At 35.1% G+C, this 24,934-nt stretch overlaps 1 protein-coding gene across 1 annotated transcript; it reads left to right on the forward strand.

Moving 5' to 3' along the window:
- Positions 1 to 7,995: 7,995 nt before the first annotated feature.
- Positions 7,996 to 24,457, forward strand: LOC114249318 (uncharacterized). Its single transcript, XM_028182840.2, has 5 exons — positions 7,996 to 8,231; positions 13,463 to 14,191; positions 14,957 to 15,151; positions 16,512 to 16,763; positions 17,677 to 24,457. The coding sequence occupies exons 2-5, from the start codon at positions 13,535 to 13,537 to the stop codon at positions 17,851 to 17,853; spliced, it is 1,281 nt and encodes a 426-aa protein (XP_028038641.2). The 5' UTR covers positions 7,996 to 8,231; positions 13,463 to 13,534; the 3' UTR covers positions 17,854 to 24,457.
- The last annotated feature ends 477 nt before the right edge of the window (positions 24,458 to 24,934 follow it).

Below are 24,934 nucleotides of genomic sequence, written 5' to 3' on the forward strand. Positions count from 1 at the left end.
AATTAGGGATCCTTACTAAAACTCCAATAATGTTACGAAAATTAGAAAAATAATAATATAAAAATAAAAAAAAATAGATAAAAACAAATATTATTTAAATGAAAATAAAAGTTTATTAAAATAATAATTATTATTCAAACTACCTACCTTTATAATTTTCTATTTTTAGAAACCTGACGCAAATATAAGGGTCAAAGTGTGTGTATTATCATTTTTTATTTTGAAATTGTTGTTAAAGACCCGAGCGAAGCCGGAGCGGGCCGCTAGTCGCTTATAAAAATGAACTTTTTATCGTATTAACGTGCATATTGCCATTGTTTCGTTGTGTTTTGATTTTATAGAAAGTAGCGTGAAATATCAATACGGAATGGAACCGTTTTAGCTAACACAGTTACACGCCATATATTTTCGTTGATAAATTGGGTTCCCCTAATGCAGAGAGATGCATTGATGTCCGACTGTCAGTCCCAATCAGTTGATTAAATCCACGAGCACACCTGCAGACACGGGCCAGCACGGGGTGAGGGCGCGTCTCCATAGCAACCAGGTACTGATAAACAAGTTCAAATTTAACGAATATCAGAAGGGAAGATATCAAAGGTCAAATAGACATAACTCTTTTGAATATCGATAAATTTCTATCCGCATTCCTCAACTTCGATATTAAAATCCAACTCTTTCTGAAGTCTTCCAAGGGTGAGAGGTATCCAGAAGTCACGACTGTTGTCGACACACCAGTAATTAGTGTGCACACGCAAATTTACCAAATATTTCCGAAATAAAATAGTCTTGATTATTCTCGTAGAAATCTTCTACCCGCCAACAAAAGTCTTTTCAGAATCGGTTCAGCCTACAGACAAATAGAGACAGTAACATTATGCTTTTTTTCTAACTTGACTATGGTTATGAATTAAAAGACCGAACGTGCTTGCAAGAACGCTTTGTTCCGAAATCACCGACTTCAATATTTTGTATTTTATAGACTAAGTAATGAATTAAAGGTTTTTTTGGTGAGTTTGTTTCGCTGATTCTTCTTGGGACTCTGGTTATTTTTCGAACTGGCACGCGGTTTTGTAGCTTGCTTCGGCATACAACAAATATCATGCTATGTGACATCCACGTTGAAATTGATGACTTCGAATTTCAATGATGGAAGTGAATGAATAAGTGTACTAATTTTCTTTGACATTTCCATTATAGTATCAATTTTATCAATTACAAAATAATTAAGCCATAGACAGCCCACTGAGTTTCTCGCCGGATCTTCTCAGTGGGTTGCGTTTCCGATCCGGTGGTAGATTCTGCGAAGCACGGCTCTTGCTAGAGTTCGTGTTAGCAACGTCATCAGGTTTGATCCCCATGAGCTCACCTAGTAGTTAAGGTTATGCTGATATAGCCTCTCAAGGCTCTCAGCTTAGGTAGGGAAACAAAAAAAAAAATAATTGCAAATTAATGAACGGCAATTCCGTTCTATGGGAACTACGATGTTTGATAAAGCTTCAACCGTTTTTAATGACAGTGAAGTAATGTTTGGCTCACATGTTTGCTCTCACACATTTCCACCCTAGCTTTTATCCTGCGAACAATAGACGGGAGGACAATAGAGTGGCGTGCGCATCTGTCGCGAGGCCGCCTCCGATTGGCCGACGAGCCGGCGTGTGCGCACCCTACACAGATTTACGGGGTGGTTTCCGAATCGATATCCGAAACTTGATATAACGGTAAAATTTCCGATAAGAGCCCCGGCCACCGTCCTCGTCGAGCCCGTCGCTAGCGCTAAGGGCTCGACGAGTGAATTAACCCATAGACATAGTGACTTGGTCATTGTAGGTCATAACTATCATAATCAAGAATATTCTTATTATTATACATAATGGCTATTGAAACCAGACAACCCTCAGACACAGCCCACTGAGTTTCTCGACGGATCTTCTTAGTGGGTCGGTTTTCCGATCCGGTAGTAGATTCTGCGAAGCACTGCTCTTGCTAGGGCCAGCGTTAGCAACTCTCCCGGTTTGAGCCCCGTGAGCTTACCTACATGTCAGGGTGAAGCTGAAATAGCCTCTCAGGGCTATCAGCATAGGCAGGGGAAAAAAGAAAAAGATAAGAGCTTTTTTGCTTTTATTTGCAAAACCCGTAGGTTATTATAAGTTACTATAAGGTTACTTACTATAAGTTCGGACTATAAAAATTTCGAAATTTGCAACTTATAAAATTGAACATTGAAAACAAATGATATCTACTTATATTTCAAAGCATTTTGGCAATAAAGACAAACGTCCAATTATTAATTTTGTAGAATAGCAATACTATTAGATACGTATTATTAAATATTGGTCATATTTATTACAGATTGATAATTCTATAGGAAATTAAGTTTGAACAAAAATAATAGCAAAAATATTACTTAAGTACCTAAAGCTAAATTAACAAATATATAGCCAAATATTTATTACTGTACAATTACGCTTTCTGATTGTATCATAATCGTGTTCAGTGTATAAAAAAATAATTCTGAAAATTTTGAAGATTTCACTCTCAAGTGAAACTGTAAATTCGCTTTTACAAATATATATTCTTATTACCAGTTTATACACGCGTAGTTCACATCCAATTACCACGAGGGTAATTATGTAATACCACCTGCTCGCGCGTACCTCATCACATCCCTATTATGAGGTAACAAAAAGGAAACAATTAAATAGGTACGCGACAATCGAACCCATCGATTGCAAGCGTCCTTTCGATCGCGATGCCCATTTTCCCACGAGGAAAGTTGAAGAATATCTTCAATGATATAAAGTCGAATATCAAATCAGCATAATACTGGACATACATTGTTGTGAGCACTGCGCGAATTAGATTCGTAGTTTTCGCGGCGTTGCCAACAGGAATAGACGAAGAAGTATGATAGAAATTGAGAAAACGAATGAGATATGCAACTTTAAAGCAATCATTCTTAAAGCCGTGCCCCCAAACATTTTTTGTTAGCTCTCATTGATAGACACGCATGTGTATCAAAAGCAATGAATGACCTATGTTAATAACAATGTAAAATACATTTTTTCTGGTAGCATATGGGACTATTTCAATTACGCCCGCACGTGTATGTGAGCTCACGGGCTCGACCTGAGAGAATTTGCTAACACTGACCCTAGCAAGAGCTTTGCAGAATCTTCCACCGGATCGGTATCGCGACCAACAGTGGGCTATGTGTGTCTATGGGTTAGTTCGCATGTCGAATTATTCGTTGTTATCGACGTTATCGACAACTTCGACGAGGACGGTTGTTTATTTAGATGTTACTGACCATACCGGCTAGTTAATTTCGAGTTTCTGTTTTACAATTTATCATTAACTAGATGATGCTCGGTTTTTTTTTTTTGATAACGCCATCTTGTTTTGTTTTTAAAGCGGTTAGTTGCTCTCAATTAAGAAAAATAGTATTATTATTCGCCAATAGATGTCGGGAAGAGTTGATTATTGAAAACACGAATAAAACAATATTTTATGAAAATAAATCGTAGCTAGATCGATTTATCGCCCCCGAAATCCCCTGTATACTAAATTTTATGAAACGTTGGAGCCGTTTCCGAGATTCAGATTATATACATATATATTAATATACAAGAATTGCTCGTTTAAACGTATAAGATTTCCACGGTACGTAACGCGCGCAAAACAATTCGTTGTATAAATTATAAAACTGCCAATTTAGAAATGCGGTTCGTAATTAATAAAACTGTTCGAGGAATAAATACTGTTACACATAACGAGCGTGTGAATTAACAAGTGCTCCGGACAAGGCATGGGAACAGTGCAACACTCGATGACAATGCGCTCTTGAGCCGTGCACACGTTGCCTACGGTGAGCGACACCAGTCTTTCCCATAAATTAATGGAAAACAAAATATTCATTACTGGTGGTAGGAGCACAGGTAGACTTGTGAGTCCGCGCGGGTAGATATCACCACCCCGCCTATTTCTGCCGTGAAGCAGTAATGCGTTTCGGTTTGAAGGGTGGGGCAGCCGTTGTAACTATACTTGAGACCTTAGAATTTATATCTCAAGGTGGGAGGCTCATAACTTTTGACTGGGTGAATCGATTTTGAGGATTCTTTTTTTATTAGAAAGCTGACCGTTCCTGTGTAGTCTCATTTCAATTTAGTCCAGTTCTAATAATGGTATACATGAGAAAACCATATAAGTATTAAATTTGCATTAAGTACGCGCTCGACAATTAGAAGAATAACTCAAAACTCAATATTACGCCAACCGATTCCGATGATTATTATTTTGTATATGTATTCAATATTGATTTTATTTTTATAAATATTTACTTGTTTCTTAATAGTACCAAATAAAATCACCATCTGTTCAAATACAATATAAGTACATTAAGTACCGTGTAATCGATACATCGAGTACTTATTCAATTACCGCCGACAGCAGTAAGTGACACCTAAGGATGCGCCCGCGCAGTTTCCGGCGCGTGTCTGAGTACGGCTTCTCGGTTCCGGCTGTACTCGACTTTGATACAACTTTAAAAGCACTCAATTGAACTTAAAATAGACCTAAATGATTTTAACATAAGGGCTACGTGAATTGATGTGGTATGGTTGCTATTTGTTTAGGTCGTTGGCACGCTGCAGTTAGTACCGGACGTTGCAGGGGATTTGTGGATCCTAGGTTCTGTGTTGACTGTAGGCTATGTTTATTATCATTATATAGTATAAAACAAAGTCGTTTTCTCTGTCCCTATATGTATGCTTAAATCTTTAAAACTACGCAACGGATTCTAATGCGTTTTTTTTAATAGATAGAGTGATTGAAGAGGAAGGTTTGTATGTATAATAACATCCATTAAATAGTGGAGAAATCAATAATAAATTACAGTTTCCGAAGCGAAGCGAGGGTGGGTCGCTAGTATGTTATAAAAGTAGCATAATATGTTAATTCATTCTTCGTATTTGTTATACTAGTGGTCCCGCAGTAGTCGAAATTCGACTATAATTAATTGGAATTGTAAGTTTGTACACTATTATGGTTGTATTTTATACTTCTATAATGACAAATTTCGCCAAAACTACACTATAAAAATATCAACAAAGACAAATAATATTTAATCTATTCTCAATTTGACAACAAACGTCAAGAACAAAAGTTTGATAATAAATAGTATGCATGCGTGTGTGCGTCAAATACATGGTATGTAGTGTCTGTAATGTTTTCTTTATTGATTTAATGTATCTTTTGTGCGTTATTTTTAAAAAATATTAGCATTGTGCACTTCTTCTCTATATTCTATATAAGTGTGGAAAATTTCATACTCCTCCGCCCGCGCAATTTTCGTAAAAAGGGATACAAAGTTTTTGCTTCACGTATTAATATATAGATTAGCATAATATATAGTTTTACCGAATCTCGAGTTTTTCTTTGTACTTAAAGTTCAATAAACGTAATCCACTTTAATTATAAGTATTTATATAAAGTGAAGATTGTTTTTTTATAAAACTGAATGTACGCGCTTATTGTAAAACAACAGGAGTGAAGTCGATTAAATATCAAAATAGCACAAAAATGCTAAAGATCTAACGCAAAAGTATACTTAACAGGCGATCACTCCAAGCAAGCAACGGGTGGACAAAAACCCCCAAATAAAAACATTCATTTAATTTTGAAATATGCATTTAAACAACCAGTAGACGTTTATTAAGCTAATTCAGGCAAAATACTCAACGTAGCTTGTATTTGATTCAACAATGGCGCTGATTGCACAGAGCTTCGCCCTCTGTACTGAGTTAACTGAATCGTGGATTGAATTACACCCAATTATGAGAGTCTCGCTAATACGTACATACATACGTATATAGATTAGATATAAGACAAAATATGAATAGAGATTAAATACTATTAATTTACTTTGAAGTTATAAAAAGAATAACGAAGATTTTATTATCATATAAACAAACATTTATTCTTCTGAATGTTTAGTAGCTATTTCAGATCGCTTACAGTATTAACAAGTAAGTACCTAATTGAAAATAAATTTAATTTTATCATTTTGCAATAACTATTCTAATTCATTTTGTGATACTGGTTTACTGATGGTGGGACCTCTTGTGAGTCCGCGCGGATAGGTACCACCACCCTGGCTATTTATGCCATGAAGTAGTAATGCGTTTCGGTTTGAAGGGTGGGGCAGCCTTTGTAACTATACTTAAGACCTTAGATCAGATTTTAATAAACCTAGCCGTTGGTAGCGGCTATATTCTAGACATTCTCAGAATCGGGAGATCCATTCAGGAGTTCAGAAAAATGGGCGTAAACATTACAATGTACCTACATATTGCTTGCTTGAACAACTGTATAAATATATATTTTAGGCAAAATTATTAAAATAATTGAAGCTAAGAACTTTTACGCTCTATCTTAGCAATTGTTCGGAAATGTTAAGCAGAACTCGCACGCATAAATCTTCCATACCACATATCATTCTGTACGTCTTGATATTACTATATTATTTTCAAAGTATTGTATGATAAATTATGTCATTTGTTGAAAAATGCCCAGTAAATAGTGAACGAATAATTAAAGTTCGATGGTGAAATTTTGATTTCTCTGTTGGGTTGTATCACTTTGATATTTCGTATAAATTACCCATTCAATGAATGATCAGAAAATATCTTAGAAAATATATTATGTATGTAAGAAATGAGTATATTTAACTCGGTAAGTAGCGACTATGGTCATATTTAATTCTAGTTTAAATCCATGTAGCATCTTCCTTCGCTTAATAATACGTCATTATGAAATAACCTATGTTTAAATAATGCTAGTGCACGAAGGTCCCATTGAATTGAGGCTCTAAGGATGGGCGGTGAAGTGGGCGGGTCGGCAGTCGTTTGGGCGGAACTTTCGGGCGGGCGGAGACTTGACCCGCCCAACTATCTATCTCTTATTTTTCCTTAAATATTCTTGAAAATAATTTTATCAAATCTTTTTCTATTTTGTTTTTATTAGTATTGTTTATTTTAGCGTGAACCAGCATCTTTTTTTATGACCATAAATCTAGAGACGATACGAATTTTAAAATCAATCAAATTGATTTTATTCTCAAATTTTCAAAACAGACAGTTATCATGATAGGTTTTTTATTCATCAAAATATAAATTAACGCTATGTTAAAACAGACAATAAAAGAGATACCCTTTTTGAATATACCTCTTGTTTTCGGAATAGAGGGAATGTTGATTTAAAAATGTCATAATAGGTACAATAATACGCTCAACAGAGTAGGTATGAGATAAGGAATTGTCAAGTTCAATGATGGAATTCGTAATTAGCAACTACTTTTGGAACTCACATTTTTATTTAAAAGTCGAACTTACTTGTAAATTAGTATTAAGAGATAGACGACATAAATCACACTTATACGCACTTCTTCTTGGACTCTGTAGTTGCATAAATCTGCATATAACATATTAAACCTAGGGTCAAAGGTCATTCTTTTAACCAAACAGTTCTGTTACACATTTCATTCGATCTCGAATATATCAAGTCGATTGAGTGAGAAAACAAGGTACTCCATCAATATGCGGGTTTTATCTTTCATCATTGTTCAATGAGCTCACCTTCCATAGTTAAGGTTAAAAAACTTGTAGACACTTGCGGCTTGTATGGGGGCCGCTCCAGACACGCTTGCAAGGACTAATGGCGAACGCGTGAGTTTTTAATTAGACTTCACAAATACAGTAACAAAAAAATAATATAGTATTCAACATTTTCTTTCACAACTGTTATCCTATTATTTTACAGAAAATATTCACGTAAAGCTAATCACGTACGATCATCAATTATTATAATAATAATAGTTATTGTGATAGTCTGTGATAAAAAAATGTATATCTAAACAGGACGCCCTATGTAGGGGTGCGCGCCTGCGGCCCGTGGTACCGCACGCGTCAGGGTGCCGCACCCTGTTCCGAGGTGATGGCAGTCCTGTCCCGACCGCCCTGCAGAGCGGACCACCGCGCACCCCAGCCAACAAACACCGGCGACCGAACGTCGTAAACTTCGAAAAATTCAAACTCCGAACCATTCAAAATTTAAATCAGTTTTCTTTTGTCGCACATCGTTTTAATTCCATTTTTTAAATTATTATTATTTTGTAAAGTCACCGACTGGTGCACGGGGTGTCGGGAACTGAGTCAGCGGTGGACCAGGCCAAGGTATGAGTCACATTTAGTTTTCTTGCCATAGTAACACCCTCCACACGCACCTGCGTTGGTAGCAAATGCACGCTTTTCGATGTTTCGCTTTGATTATACCGGCGCAGATTTACTTACCAAGAAAGGGTTGGTTTTTCGTGACGTCACTCTGTAACGCCAAAGAAAAACATTCATTTTATTCCAAATGCTTCTTAATAAATGTACAACTGAAAACTACGTTGTAACTTATTCAATTGTCTGTGTTTTTTTTTGCATTTTTTTACTCTTGTGAAATAATTTGTTGAAGCACTACATACTATAAAGACGTGTCAAATTAAATTTGATAAACAAAAAACAAAGAAATGCTGATTGGTGAATTTTATGTAAGGAATAATATCAACTCAGTTTAAATTCAGTTAGATCTGATGAAAATTCTCTTATATGTATATTCTACAAGATGTTTGAAACAGGTAAGGTGTCAAATCTCTGCAAGCATTTTTGGTATCGATAAAAAAGACTCAGTTTGAATTTAAAACTCCTTCAAATTTCATGCTTTATAAATTTAAAATAATATTATTAAAAGAAACAACCGAATTGAATGAAGCAAACCGCGTTCTTGGCGTATATACGCGGGTTGTTTTTGCAATAGAGTATTAACTTTTTTAAGTAGTTCGCACTGTGAGGCAGTGGGAGGAATGTAAGTGTCATCGTAAATTGATTAGCGTTCGAGTTGTTGAAGCGTGGGAGGTTCATACATTTAGCGCAACTAAAATCGACTATGTAAAAATTAATTATTACGAGTATATAATTAACAAAAATTGCAAAAAAACAAATTAAAAATCACTTCCTAGACCGATCAATCTTAATTTACGTTTAAAATTTTTTATATGCCGAAACTACTGAAACTGAATTTAAATATGTATACATTATTGCGTATTTTTTGAGTCTGATCAAATACTTTTTGTTGCTTTATTCTAAGTATGCTTTACTCTAATATTCTTTAATCTAAGACAATAAAAAGGACGGCTGGTCGTACGTACGTACGGTGGTCAGTCGAGTGTTCCGTTCACTTTTAATAATCGTAATTTCGTTTGGACTCGGTGAATTCCAATTACAGGGTGAATTCTAATGGGGAGTATTACGTAACCTCAGTCTTTACACCTTTTTTCGGATTTTAATTTATTTTTCGTGCTTCTGTTAGCTTGACTTGAATTTATCGTTAAGGTATACTAGCTTTTGCTCGCGACTCCGTCCGCGTGGAATAGTTACTTTGGCATAACGCTAATCTACGTATTTACGTAGAAAGTGAAAATATTTTTGAATCATAGAATGTTAAGGAGCTATTTAAACCCCTATTTTGAAACATTCTTTATTGGTGCTCCACTTGTATTGGTCTTACCGTGATGTTATATATTATAGCCTATAGCCTTCCTCAATAAATGGACTATCTAACACTGAAAGAATTTTTCCAATCGGAGCAGTAGTTCCTAAGATTAGCGCGTTCAAACAAACAAACTCTTCAGCTTTATAATATTATATAGTATAGATTGGGGTAGGCCCTTGTGGTGGTAGAACATTCTGTGAGCCTGCACGGGTAGATATAGCCACCCTGCCTATTTCTGCCGTAAAGCCGGGTTATGCCTTTCGATTTAAAGGGTAGGTTACTGTAAAACTGATACTTTAAAACATTTAAAGTTATGTTTAAATTTGCGTGGCGGCATTTACGTTGTTATCTATGGGTTCTGGGTACCAATTAGCACCAAATGAGCTGCGTGCTCGTCCACACAACTAAGCAATAAAAAAATCCATGTACTTAACTCTATTACAACTACAATTCTGTACAACTTCATGAGGTCTGATTGACTTTAAAACTTCCATACGGACAGATGAGATTAGTACAGTTAGCCCACTGAGTTTCTCGCCGGATCTTCTCAGTGGGTCGCGTTTCCGATCCGGTGGTAGATTCTGCGAAGCACTGCTCTTGCTAGGGTCAGTGTTAGCAACACTCCCGGTTTGAACCCCGTGAGCTCACCTACATGTTAGGGCATGGCTGAAATAGCTTCTCAAGGCTATCAGCAAAGGTAAAAAAAAGAAAAACATCAGTATTATTACTTTGATCTAAAAATCACAAGGTCGGTAATATGACAAAAGTTTATTTAAAAAATTGATCGGGTCGTTATGAAAGCGCGTTTTCTCATTGCTTGCTTGCTCGCGGCACGACCGGTGTAAGACCGAAGCCCATAGAGATCCACGACGTAAATGCCGCCACGCACGTTATGACAAATTTCAAAGTGTCAGTTTTATAGTAGGTACAACGGCTTTAGCACCTTTTAAGCCGGAAGGCATTAATTACTGTAGCGACACGTGCACTAACTATTATAGCACCAGTTTTTAGATATTAATATGTAATTTCTGTAAAATTAAATATTTTCTCAGTAAGCAATTTCAAATTCACGAAACCGACTCTGATAATGTTGAGGTGTTATCGGTGGGTGTAAATCGCAATGAGACTTGGGCTTTGAGACATGAGGTCGGTATCTAAATCGGTACAACAAAAACCACGATTAATAAACAGAACGATGACTTATTACTTACTTATTACTGGTGGTAGGACCTCTTGCGAGTCCGCGCGGTTGGTACCACCACCCTGCCTATTTCTGCCGTAAAGCAGTAATGCGTTTCGGTTTGAAGGGTGGGGCAGCCGTTGTAACTATACGTGTTACCTTAGAACTTATATCTCAAGGTGGGTGGCGCATTTACGTTGTGGATGTCTATCGGCTCCAGTAACCACTTAACACCAGGTGGGCTGTGAGCTCGTCCACCCATCTAAGCAATAAAAAACTGTATATAACTGCAATAAAATACTCTGTATTATGTCTTCTTTTCTGTGTGTACATAAATAAAAAAATAAATAAAAAAAATAAAAAAGTACAAACGCTCGCGTGCTCTGAGGACAACAGTAAATTAAATTCCATTTTATCTATGAGTATTGTTTAAATTGTCGTTAATTTTATCGTCTTAATCAAACTTTAACGCCTTAAAGACAACCATGGTGTGTGGTGAGCTACGCCTTAACTACCATAGGTGACGCTGTAATTTGACTATTCAAGGCGTTCCGAAACGAACCATTATCGAGCCATACAATTATGGTAATTTCTAAACCCTTTATTAATTACATTATTCTATCTATTACGTTATTACATTCAAGTGTTGTTGTTTTTTTTTATACCTACGTAACCAGGCGCACGTGTTTTGATGAAGCTTCCGTGAAAATATTTCATCTCTTCTAGTTTGCTAAACACCTTATTCTCTATAAAGGTCACGTTTAAATAAAATTGGTTCAGGCATTCAAATCGGCTCCCCTCTACGGTGTTTCCCGAGCGCTATGACATGTCCTTCTTCAAACGAGGCTGGTGGAGAGTACTTAACGGTAGGCAGCGGCTTGGCTCTGCCCCTGGCATTGCTGAAGTCCGTGGACGACGGTAACCACTTACCATCAAATGGGCCGTATGCTCGTCCGCCTACAAGGGCAATAAAAAAAAGTTGAACTCGTTTGATGTATGAATACATGGTTGGTGAATGGAAGAATATTTAATTGTAAAAAGTACTGTTGATCGCTAATCGAGTGGGCTAGTAAACACTTAAAGGCTTCGTTATCGACTATTCATAACTACCCACAATTTATTTATTTTCTTCTTTTTTTTCACTAGCCTTACCAACCTTACCAGGTTAACCGTTTAAATCAGTATAGGCATTAGTGAAAAGTGGCACGGGTAAGAGTTGTACCTACTGATTCTTTGTTTAAAACCGCTTAGGGATTAGTGAAAAGTGGAACAGGTACGAGTTTTACTGTCTTTATGTCCGGTAATACAAAATTTTAACAAAATATAAAACCGACTTGATCAAAATTAAATATAATATCATTAATCTAGTCTAAATACATAATGCGTTATTAAGTATAGGTAACTCAATAACAACTGGTTGGATCGATCTTGATTAAATTTAAATGGGACGACGTCAGAAACACTGGCTTTCAAAGATATTATTACAAAAAACATCGAAGTCACCTAGAAAAAAGTTCTGTGATAAATAAAAATATACTAGAAATAAGTAGAATAACCTCTTCCTTCTTTAAAGGCAGTTAAATATGGGAGGAATTTACTTTGTAATAACAATTGGTTTTCAATAAGGTAAAATACCTAGATGCGGTCTATTCAAAAGTGAGTTTTAATGTCGCATTTTGCGACTCCCACAAAACCAGATCGTACTGCTCTAGGTCGATTATTTATGTTACAGAATTCGCTATGTCTCTATATACAGTTCAATTGTTAGGGTAAACCGGAGGGTTACCGTGGGAGTTCTGATCTCCGCGGTAATTAACCGGCGTGGACAAACTGTACTCCCCCAATCCTCGTTGTAAACCAACCTAAGGATTATTTTGTCAATATGCGAACCTATTACGGCTGTAATAAAATTACGAACAGTTCAACATTTTGTATTCATTGACAGTTGCATAATTAGACATTTGTATTAATTTTTTTTAAAGACATTTTATTTATTGGTCTTTCAAATTATCTATATATTAATACGTGAAGCAAAAACTTTGTATCCCTTTTTACGAAAATTGCGCGGACGGAGGAGTATGAAATTTTCCACACTTATAAAGAATATAGAGAAGAAAAGTGCACAATGCTAATAATTTTTTTTTAAATAATACATAAAAGATACGTTAAATCAATAAAGAAAACATTACACACACTACATATTTGACGCAAACACGCATGCATACTATTTATTCTCAAAGTTTTGTTCTTGACGTCTGTGGTCAAATTGAGAATAGATTAAATATTGTTTGTCTTTATTAATATTTTTTATAGTGTAGTCTTGGCGAAATTTGTGATTATAGAAGTATAAAATACAATCATAATAGTGTACAAACTTACAATTCCAATTAATTATAGTCGAATTTCGACTACTGTGGGACCACTAGTAACTATCTAAAATGAAATAGTGCACTTGTCTTCTATGAAATGTTCCTTTTTACGTGTTCTAGTTGGAAAATAAAGAAAAGAATTTCGGTAACGCGAAAGCGGTTGTTACAATCAAAGAAATGTGGCTCTCGTCCACCCTCGTGCGAACGCTTTTTAGCAAATCTTTATTTGTTCTCGTTACGGCAGAAAACTTTTCTCGACCACTTTATATGATTACTTGTAACATTAAAAGTCTCTAATGTTGTTTTCGTTTTGTTTTAGATTAATATTTGTACGTGATTAAATGAAAAAAATCGAAATGAGCTTTCTTAAATTCTGCCAAATGCTTCACGCATGAACATGGAGGCAGCATTACCACATTTCCATCGACTCAACAGCTCCAGATTGTACCAGTATGCTTCTCCTCCTCTCAGAATATCCAACAGTTACCTCCACGATATCATTCCTCCTCAACATCCCAATCTACTCCAGCAATATCTGGCCTACTACAATGAACCAGTTGTGCCTCTCGATCTTTCTCTAAAATCCAGCACACCGATCACCCCACCATGCACCCCTCCACTGGCACAAAAAAGAAAACCTGACGAAATAAAAAATAAATCTCCCAAATTATTGAGACACTTCGAAGACAATGACATCAAAGAGGCGGATAAAAAATCCGAAAAATGGAAGATTGACGATGAAATTTCAAACGATAGTGACAGTCCGGAAGCAAAGAAACTCAAATTCACGAAACAATTTTTTGATGAACTACAAACCTGTTTACCAAAGGAACCTGAGACACCTTCGAAAAGCGAAAGAGGTTCGCCAGACGTAGTTGAAGTCAAAGATGTGGAAGAAAGACCGAAAAAATCTCCTAAACCACTACAAGGACCGTTGAAGAAGAGTAAAGTTGTAAGGCGTTTGATGTTCGATGAGGATAAAACTTCACCTGTGTCTGGAACAATAATACGAGATCTAGCCGAAGACGAAACTTTAGTGGTTAGAAAGGTACGTTTGATGTTAATAATGAATATATAATAAATATAAATAATAATAAATATTTACTAACAATCACGCCACGTTAACTGGTCCCGTGATAAGTTCGTAAAGAACTTATGTTACAAGTACCAGATAACGGAAATAAATGTAAGATTTTTATTATACACATACATATATTTAATATACATCCATAACCCTGGAAAAGACATTTATAATTATCATACAAATATCTTCCCTTGGCGGGATTCGAACCCGCGACCCCCGTATGTAGTGACCATGTCACTTACCACTACACCAGACGGCCGTTAAAAATATTAAAGTAAAATGAGTTACTTCACGAAGTTTTTGTTTAGAAATTAAAAAATCGTTTTAAAACAGAACAGCAAAGTTCGAAACGTACTATTTAATTAGACGTTTCACCTTACAATTACGGTAAATTGAGAAGCTATTTTTCCTTATCGCTTCGACAATTAAACAAGTATGAAATCGAGTATTTGTGCTGTTTTGCGGTAATAACTGCTTTAAGGGTTAGCCATAACGCTTTCCTCGAGGGTGTGCCTTTAGGACATTAAGCACGAAATAAATTGCCGTTCCAATACTACTTACGACACGTAGTAATTTCTTTTTGTTAAAACAGTGACCTAACGTTTCATTTATCCGCAATAAAAGCCGTGTAAATGATACACAATTAAGTAATTGTCACAATTTGTTGTGACCGAAGCGATTTACTGTGAATATTTAGGCTTGCATGTTCATTTACGTGTTTATTTCTAGGGCGATATAGATCCGGCCTTTAATGTGGTCGAAGTTACAGACGAAGCCAAAGCTCTGATAGCGAGCATTGAGAATCGACTGGGGCAGTACATCTGTAGATTGTGCCGACGATTATACGGGGACGCATTTGCTCTGGCACAGCACAGGTGCTCACGCATAGTTCACATCGAATATCGATGCCCTGAATGCGACAAGGTATTACAATTAATCAATTTATATTTGTTATTTTTATTGCGATCCACAGACGAGCAAATGGTTTGACTGGTTTATTAAACGGTTATTGCGGCTTATAGAAACCGCAGCCTTGAGGTCCAAATAAATGAAGCTTATGATGTAAAACGTCTGTCTCACCATTAAAACCGGACCGTGTAACAGCTTCGCGGCATAAATATGCTGGATAATTCGATAGCAATAGATAGAAACCACTCATGTGAGCTGTTAATATGCTCCGGAACTACTTATTGTTCATTTTCAGTGCCCTCGTCATGGAAATCTAGTTATACATATTTTGATTCCTCCAAATTTTCACATACATTATTATCTTCCACTCAATTTTTTTTATTAAATTACAATTAGCACTCCATCACGTTATAGTGATATGAAGCCAATTGTTGAATGCTCTGTAACAACAAATAAAATCGAGGGTGCGGTGCAACTGTGAAAACTCAGTTTGTTTCCATGGGAATATATTGCCATAGAGTGGTTGGTAGTTAAATGTTTTTATAGTGTGGTCTTCTAAATTTTAATTATATTAATGGTGATCGATTTGAATTCGACATTAAAATTAAAAGGATTAAATACTCGGTTTTGTTTTGTTATGTACCTACATAGAAGAAAATTATATCAAAGATATTTTTTTTTAATTTTGGTCTGTGTTCGCGAGTCGTAGACTTTTACGGTTTAATCTAGTTTTTATCAGTGTAATGTTATTTCAGAGTTTTTTTATTATTTTATTTTTATTGCCCTTGTAGGCAGACGAGCATACGGCCCACCTCTTTTGTCACTTTACAGTTTTGTTCCGTCACTCAGAAGTGAGATTTTCGAAAAAAAGTCCCCTACTCCTCAAACCGGAATTAGTTTTCAGTAGAAATGTGCAAGGCAGTGCGATAAACCCATAGCAACTCACAAAATTCTCGATAACCAAATAACCAATGACTAACGAGTGACAAATCTTCTAATTTAAACTAAATTTTGTAAATGGCATCCTCGAATGTCGGGACTAGACTATTCTAGAACATTTATGTCTGAAATGAGATATATCAGCAACCTAGAGGCGTATTAATAAACAATTATCGGCAGAACGAGTTGCAGAAATCGGCATCATTATTATGATCATTCTTCTTGTTCTTCGTCGCTTTCTTCATTGCTGAAGGTCGTGTCCCTGAAACTTGACCGTGGCCAGTCTCGTGAGCTGTTTCCATCTCGTCCGGTCCTCAGCTTCTCGTTATGATCATATGTATCTATTAATATGTACATATTTGATTAAAAACAGGAATGCCATTCAGAACTGTCCCATTGTGGAATGTTTTAAATTTAGACGAAAGCATTTTTTCAGGTTTTCAACTGTCCAGCTAACCTAGCCTCCCATCGTCGCTGGCACAAGCCCCGCGTGCCGGGGACCACTAAGCGACGAGACCCTCCTTCAACCGACGCTGGCCGGTTCTCGTGTCAGCGATGCGGCAAGCTGTTCCGCAGACAGGCCTATCTGAGGAAGCACTTGTTGGCACACGAGCATCCGGAAAATGAAACCGAAAAAGAGCCTTCAGCTTTCCGACAAGTCCATTCGGAATACAACGCATATCAACAAGTGAGTTGTCAACGTTCTTTTTTTTTAATACGCTTTTATTAGCTTCAGACGTGTGTATGTATGTATGTTTGTAACGGAATCTTTGAACATGATTTTGACCCCCTCTAAATCGTTGGATTAACTCGAAATTTGGTATACTTATTAAGGACCGATGACAATTCAATATTTAAAAAAAATAAAAAATGTTTTGCAAAAATTGAAATTCAACTAAAAAATTAAACATAAATAATAGTTTAAAAAAACTAACAAAATATGCTTTTATAGAAAATCCAACTAAACAATAGAAAATAAAAGTTATTAACTATCATTTATTTAGTTAATATGGTCAGATAAGTCGACCCGTAAAATAACGCTTCCTGTTTTTTTTTATTGCCTGTGTAGGCACAAGAGCATACGGCCCACCTGATGATAAGTGATTACCGTCGCCAGCAATGCCAAGGGCAGAGCTAAGTCAATGCCTGCCATTGAATACTCCACGTTTGAAGAAGGACATGTCATAGCGCACGGGAAACACCGTGGAGGGGAGTTCATTCTAAAGCCGGATGATACGTGGCACTGTTTGAAGTCTCCAGTCCTTTGTTACAGTGGCTGTGTTCTAATCGCCCTTGGGGTAGAAGTGAGCTGGATATCAAATACAAAAAAAATATTCAACATAAATGAAAGTACATACTTGTTGAACGTCAACAAGAACTGCCGCCAATTCACAAAAACTAGCCTCCGTCCTGAGAAGAATTGGCAAGAAACTCAGCGGGCACGTCGTCTTTTTTTTTTTAATATTAGTTTTTTTTTTTCTTCATTTTAACAATGAGTATTATAACCTAACACAGGATAGCACAGGATCGTCATATATCACTATGAAATAGCAGTAAAATCCAATCGCATTGTCGTCTAATTTACTCAATAACTTCAATAGGATACAATCAGAGACGCGAACTTCAATGCATTCTGGAACAAGATTCCCCCTCCACAACATGAGTTGAATTGGGAAGGGTTGCGCACGCGCTGTGCGTCGTCCTGCTCGTCTGAAGACTCACGCAGCCTGGACGTGACGGGATCTGAAGACGAAGGCGGCGGGGCTATAGAAGGCTGACGGCGAGTACTGCGGCCTGTGCCGAGGTTTCCGGCATACACGCCGCTTGCAAACCCACTTTACAATTACGCAACATCGTATGCTCATGATGCGCCCCATATGTATTTCAATTAAAGGTAAATCCGTTTTATCAAATCTAATACGTAACATTAAAACCTCAAACTTTCGATCTCCTGATTCTCTGATAGTTTAAATTCCATTAAAATTAAATTTTAAATAAATAAAAAAGCATTGCAATAAAATTACAGATTTAACAGACACGAACAGTAGACTTAGTGCGTATTTCTTTTGTAAATGATCGATCGTTAGATTTATTAATATATTATTATCGATTTAAGTAATCTTAATTCTACATTGTACATATCATAATTTCCTGCGGCAACATTCCAAAACACGAAACGCGTGCACTAAAATGTAAAACATTTTATGTGTTCGTATGTAAGTACCCTCTTCGAGTTTACGTTATTTAAGTTTATAGTTTTAGTAAATAGAATACTTATTTTAAGAAATCATGCAAGGCGGATACGCTTTTATGCAATTAAATGTTTGTAGATTATGTTTTGCACTTCTGAAAAACAAAGCAACGAAGCGTCCGTAACATTAAAATTACCATCAATAATTTAACACATTTAACTAATAAAATCGGAACAAAAAATGCATGTTTACAATCAAATTACAAAAATAACACTCGAAAATACATCGGCAGAACTGGACGATGACCGCTGTGTTGTAAATAAACGTTGTAGTCCCTATATTTTTTATTTAATGTTTAAAGGATAAGACGTCCGGTGCATTCGTATCGGTGTGATGCACCGGTGTTCGAATCCCGCTGGCAAGTACAATTTTTTCTAATGAAATACGTCTTAATAAATGTTCACGATTGACTTCCACGGTGAAGGAATAACATCGTGTAGTAAAAATCAAACCCGCAAAATTATAATTTGCGCAATTACTGGTTGTAGGACCTCTTGTGAGTCCGCACGCGTAGGTACTCTGTCTATTTTTGCCGTGAAGCGGTAATGCGTTTCGGTTTGAATGGTGGGGCAGACGTTGTAACTATACTGAGATCTTAAAACTTATATCTCAAGGTAGGTGGCGCCATTTACGTTGTAGATGTCTATGGCCTCCAGTAACCACTGAACACCAGGTGGGACGTGAGATCGTCCACCCACCTAAGTAATAAATAAATAAAAAATCCGAGCTTAGTTACAATCGACCTAATTTAAATCTATTACAGTGAGCGACGCTCTATGAAAAAATGATGAGATGGTGCATACAACGAAGGTGCATCTAAAAATATACCGTGCACGTATCGATTCCGGTGACCCTGTAACGTCTTGGGCGCTTTTCGATCGATAGAAATCTATAGCACATTTGAAATTTCATTACTTGAACCATTTTTTTTTTATTGCTTAGGTGGGTGGACGAGCTCACAGCCCACCTGGTGTTAAGTGGTTACTGAAGCCCATAGGCCCTTCAGGCCGAAACGCATTACTGCTTCAAGGCAGAAATAGGTAGGGTGGTGGTACCTACCCGCGCGGACTCACAAGAGGTCCTACCACCAGTAATTACGCAAATTATAATTTTGCGGGTTTGATTTTTATTACACGATGTTATTCTTTCACCGCGGAAGTCAATCGTGAACATTTGTTGAGTACGTATTTCATTAGAAAAATTGGTACCCGCCTGAGATTCGAACACCGGTGCATCGCTCAACACGAATGCACCGGACGTCTTATCCCTTAGGCCACGACGACTTCAAAACGACGACTTCATTTATGCTGGTTTTGAAATTCGACAGTATTATTTCCTCGTTCGCAGCCACGAAATGTGTAAGCGTAAAGTATTAGAAATGTCTGAACTGAAAATACTAAAAAAAAAATTACGTGAGATTAAACGATAAAAATAGTTTTAATAATGTCTATGTCTACTCGCGATGACTGAAGAATACTTTATTATTTACTTCAGTGATTGATTACCTATTGCTTACTAATATAGATACAACCAGTTGGAACAAAGATTTTTAGAGTACTGGAATTTTAAATGTGCCCATAGATTTTTATCAATCGGAAAACGCATTTTGGCATACCTACTTATTAGAGCGAAAGACAAATAGGGTCTCTTTCTAGGTTAAACTGGAGAAAATTTCTAAGAAAAGATGGTCGATATTTTCATTAGATGCATCATGTAATATTATATATTTTTTTCAAATCAAAGTATTCGGACGCAGAATCATTTGAGGACCTGCAAAATGTATTCCATAAAAGTAATTAATTGATGTTAGGTCGTATTGTGAGGCCAGCACGGATAGCTACCACATTTCTGCCGTGAAACGATCACTGTCCTCGTTTGAGGCCTTGGAACACCTAAAATACGGTTGAGACTTCGACCTCATGTCTCAAGCGATAAGGAGCGGCTTTACGGTGCCCCTGGACTTTGTGTCGTTCATGAGCGGTGGTAACCACTTACCATCAGCTGCGCCGTATGGTCATCAACCCACAATAACATTTCTAGTCAAATTGATTGAATTAAAAATATAGATAAGGTTTAGTTTTTATTTTACAAGATTTTATCTAGTCGCATTTTCTAGTGAACTTTACAACAATTTACGTAATCTCATTTTCTAGTCATCTTTACAGCAATTTATCTAGTCTCATTTTCTTGTAATTATTAATCAATAGTTCAATAAATTCGATTATAAACAAAAAAAACAAAATATACATTTTGTAAATTACAATTCGCATTCGTCATCACTATTGTTCTAGTCATTTATGTTAGGTTTAGTAGGTAGGTCATTTAGACCAGTCACGACTTGTACTAACATCCTCCAAATTTATCCGCAAAGCAATCACATACTCTGACTTGAAATGTAGTATACAGTATAGTAGGCTGTAATTCAATCACAATTAAGATTAATATCGCATTGCACAAGCTGGCACATTTATGGCCCATGTTTTGTGAACCGTAGGAACTTAACAGAGGTAAGATAAGATCGTCTGCTTAATCCAAAAAAAGTCTAGTCAAAATCACTTAATGTCTAGTCAGTCAATAAATAAATATGTATATACAAGTATTTTTACAAATTTTAAGTATAAATTATAATTAATGTTCAAGATTGAAGGTTGTTTGACGTATGTCTTCAGATGTATAAAGTAAAAGACTAAAATAAAAATAAAAAAATAAATTATTGAACGAAGAGTATGTAATGAACAGAAAGAAAGCTTTTTCCTTTGCAATCTATAAACCTATATCCGAGCGGAGAAAATTAATATTGATCTCAAAGTATAGATGTACGATCTATACTAATCCATAATACTTTTTCTAGTTAAGTATCCTAGTCAAGATTTATTTACATATATAAATATACATATATTTTAGGTGTAACGAAGTCTAGTCAAAAGTACCCACTAATATATTATTTTAGGAATATAAATACTTTAAGGTAAAAAGTAACAACACTCGAAATTTTAAAAATAAACATTATAAGCATTTTCCAAAAATATTTTGTTATTTTTTTTCAAATGTAGACTACAACTGTGTGCTCAAATTATGCCGAAGAAAATTAAACGATTGGAAATACATATTTAATTATTTTAAATTAATATCTAATATTAAATTAAAAATTAAATACTACATTAATAATATTAAAATAATATTAATAATATTAAATAATAAATAATAAAAATAATAATTTAATAACTAAAATATATTATTAAAAGGAGTCCCTTTAGGCTAGGTTCCGAAGATACTGGCAGCGTTCCCCCTTTGAATAGCTAGACTGATTCCTTGTCCAAGGTAGCTGCCAGCTCTTCGGTCGCCTTTATTATTATTATTATTTTTTCTTATTTTAATATGATTAATATTTTTAATGTTACGGATGCTTATTGTTCTGTTGATTATGACTAAATAACTAATTTGTATAGGTCTATTTATAAACATATCTTAGATTTACGTTATATGATCCTTATTTATTTGATAAATATTTAAAAAGAGTATTAAAAAAAATAAAATAAAAGGGATGCCTTGAAATTGACAACAAAATAGTGTCAGAGGCTTATATGTAATAAAATTTTGTTTAAACTATATATGTCTAAGCAATGTTAAGTAAACGCCAACTTATCTATTCCTCGAGAGATTTTTCTAGTATATTTTGAAGACAAAACTTCATTAGCACTGTTGTTATTTTAATGCCAATGAAACGCAAATGAATCTCGAGAAACGAACTGAAAAAGAGAAAATTGAATAGTATTTATTACATATAGCGACCCGCCCTCGCTTCGCTTCGGAAACATTAAAACACATTTAAAACACATATGAAACCAAAAAAAAATAAAAAAAAAAAAAAAAAAGTATCCTATGTTCATCAGGGACAATGTCGGCTTCTAATGGAAAAAGAATTTTTCGAATCGGTCCAGTAGTTTCGGAGCCTATTCGAAACAAACAAACAAACAAATCTTTCCTCTTTATAATATTAGTATTACATATAGGATGTAATCTATGAGAAAATGAGATGTGTTAGTTTCGAAGGTTTTACTTCTACAAAGCAAGCACGTTTTTAATTAATATTTTTTAACTTGAAACTCTGCTCGCAATCTTGTAATACTACATTCATAATAAATTATTCTACTTTATAACATCTTATTTTAATTGCAAGAAAATTTAAACATCCAGCTATTTTATAATTGGTTATTGGATTTCTAATTTTATTTTTATACGTTAAAACTAGAGTAATGACAAATGTTGTTTTGCAAACTACTTAAACAGTAGTTATAGATGAGCAGAAAAATGCTTGTAACAAAGAATGTATTTTTTTTATTATAACAATGATAAAATGTTTTGTTCATATTAAGCTTTGTTTACAATTATTAATTTTAACATATAATCTCAGTATTAAAGAGATTCAATATAGATATAATAATAATAATATATATAATAATATAAGTTAACATATCTTAGATATCCTAGATGTAAGAAGAAAGGATTAATACCCGAGTGAAAATCTAGTCAGTGTGTCCTACGCAACGCGTTCCAAAGATTTGTAAATATAAAAGAAACGCTATTATTACTTTTAAGTTTTTATAATACCTACGTGTGATTTCTGATTGTTTTCCTTTATTTTGTATTAGTTGAATCACTTGAAATTAATATGAACATTAATTTAGTTTTAAAAGCATATTTCGAAATAAATAGTGTCGCATCACTATTTTTGCATAAAAAAATAGCTCCCAGACTAGACATTTCAATAATACATACGTATGTATATAGTGGAATAAGTCTATCGTTGTTTATTGTGGTTCAATACTGTACAGTATTGGTGAAATAAGCTAATGTCTGCCGTATCGGCATCCCTGAATCAAGGAAGCACCATACTGCATCGGATCTGTTTAAAAATCAAAGTACTGTCAACCCTTGCGTACAATAGATCTTCTAGAGACAGCACCAAAGACTTCAGTCCCTAAACACTAAGGTGCTTAAGGACTAAGTCGAGAGCAAAAAATTTATATTCCATTTTGAAAGCAATCTAAATAATATTATTACACAATATAATACAATAAAGACTCCATATTCACGGGGTAAGCGTTCCGTGAATATGGAAGAGCGCATTTACAAAGGATATTCGATTGGATGCCTACAAATTGGAATATATTTTAGAATATTTTTTATGAATGTGTATCTACCGATATACCGATTAGATCCGCGAATAATGAAATATTTCCCGCGAACATCGAAATTGGATCGTATTTTTTAAATCTGCGAATAGTGAAAACGCGAATGATGGAAGCGCGAATAGAGAGCTTTTACTGTAAAATACTTGCTCTTGCGCTGTATCCTGGTTACAAAGTAGTGGATGGCTAAAACTACTATAATTAGATTTAGAAAAAAAGTATGAATAGCAAAAATGTCAATTGTACATTGTACACTCTAATCATTATCCGTCAAAGTTCGTATCCAGGTAAAAAAGGGAAAAGAAAATCAAACCGACTAAATGCAAGTGATTGTTAACTACACAGATTCATACAAATAATAAACGAATTCATAAATGTTTGAAGAAATGAATAAATTGCAATAATATTTTTATAGTATTAGGATGAAAATAAAATTTAATTGTCGGCGGGTTAAACAAGAGAGCTTCATTTTATAAGTTTATGTATTGAAGCATATCTTAACATTAAATGTATAACAACACCTATGTTACTTAATTTTTTTAATACTATTTTCATTGTACTATTAATTAAACTTAAAATATTATTTTATAAATACTATTTTCATTATATTACCAATGGAACTTAAAATATTATTATATTAAAACTATTTTCATTGTTTTACTAATAGGACTTAAAATATTATTTTATATTAATATGTAACACTATTTTTAGTATATTACTGATAGTTCAAATGTTTTACGATGCAATAAAACAAATTTGAAGTAAATTAAATTATGAGTAGTTAGTTAACTTTAGATCTTATAATATATGCACAGATAGATACTTAAAATATTGTTCGCACCTAGTGTTATTTATTAGAGGGATAACAAAATAAAATATCCTTAGATTTTATGTGTTAGAAATGCATGGATGTATAAATTATTAAATATTATACGATATATATTGTGTTTTTTTTTACGTGAGTATGAGGTAACCTACATACACAGGGTGTGTTGGAAACGCTCTACTTCCGGAGAGGAAGACAGGTAGCGCTAGTAGTCACTGATGGAATAACACAAGGGAAATCAAATTCAAAATATATTTGAAAGTAGCGGGCCCGGGTCGCCGTCACGATAAATAAATCCTGAAGTTTTTTTTTTATTGCTTAGATGGATGGACGAGCTCACAGTCCACCTGGTGTTAAGTGGTTACTGGAGCCCATAGACATCTACAACGTAAATACGCCACCCACCTTGAGATATAAGTTCTAAGGTCTCAGTATAGTTACAACGGCTGCCCCACCCTTCAAACCGAAACGCATTACTGCTTCACGGCAGAAATAGGCGGGGCGGTGGTACCTACCCGTGCGGACTCACAAGAGGTCCTACCACCAGTTAATCGCAACGCTACGCACCGGGTCCAATTGTAAATTTAAA

Source organism: Bombyx mandarina, chromosome 25, assembly GCF_030267445.1.
Source record: "Bombyx mandarina strain Sakado chromosome 25, ASM3026744v2".
In the NCBI taxonomy this organism is placed as follows: Eukaryota; Metazoa; Arthropoda; class Insecta; order Lepidoptera; family Bombycidae; genus Bombyx; species Bombyx mandarina.

Bases quoted from the DNA above. Each gene is read 5' to 3' on its own strand.
- LOC114249318 (XM_028182840.2), top strand. From the start codon at position 13,535: ATGAACATGGAGGCAGCATTACCACATTTCCATCGACTCAACAGCTCC. The intron at 14,192-14,956 runs GTACGTTTGATG...GTTTATTTCTAG, and splicing joins AAACTTTAGTGGTTAGAAAG to GGCGATATAGATCCGGCCTT. The intron at 16,764-17,676 runs GTGAGTTGTCAA...TAACTTCAATAG, and splicing joins AATACAACGCATATCAACAA to GATACAATCAGAGACGCGAA.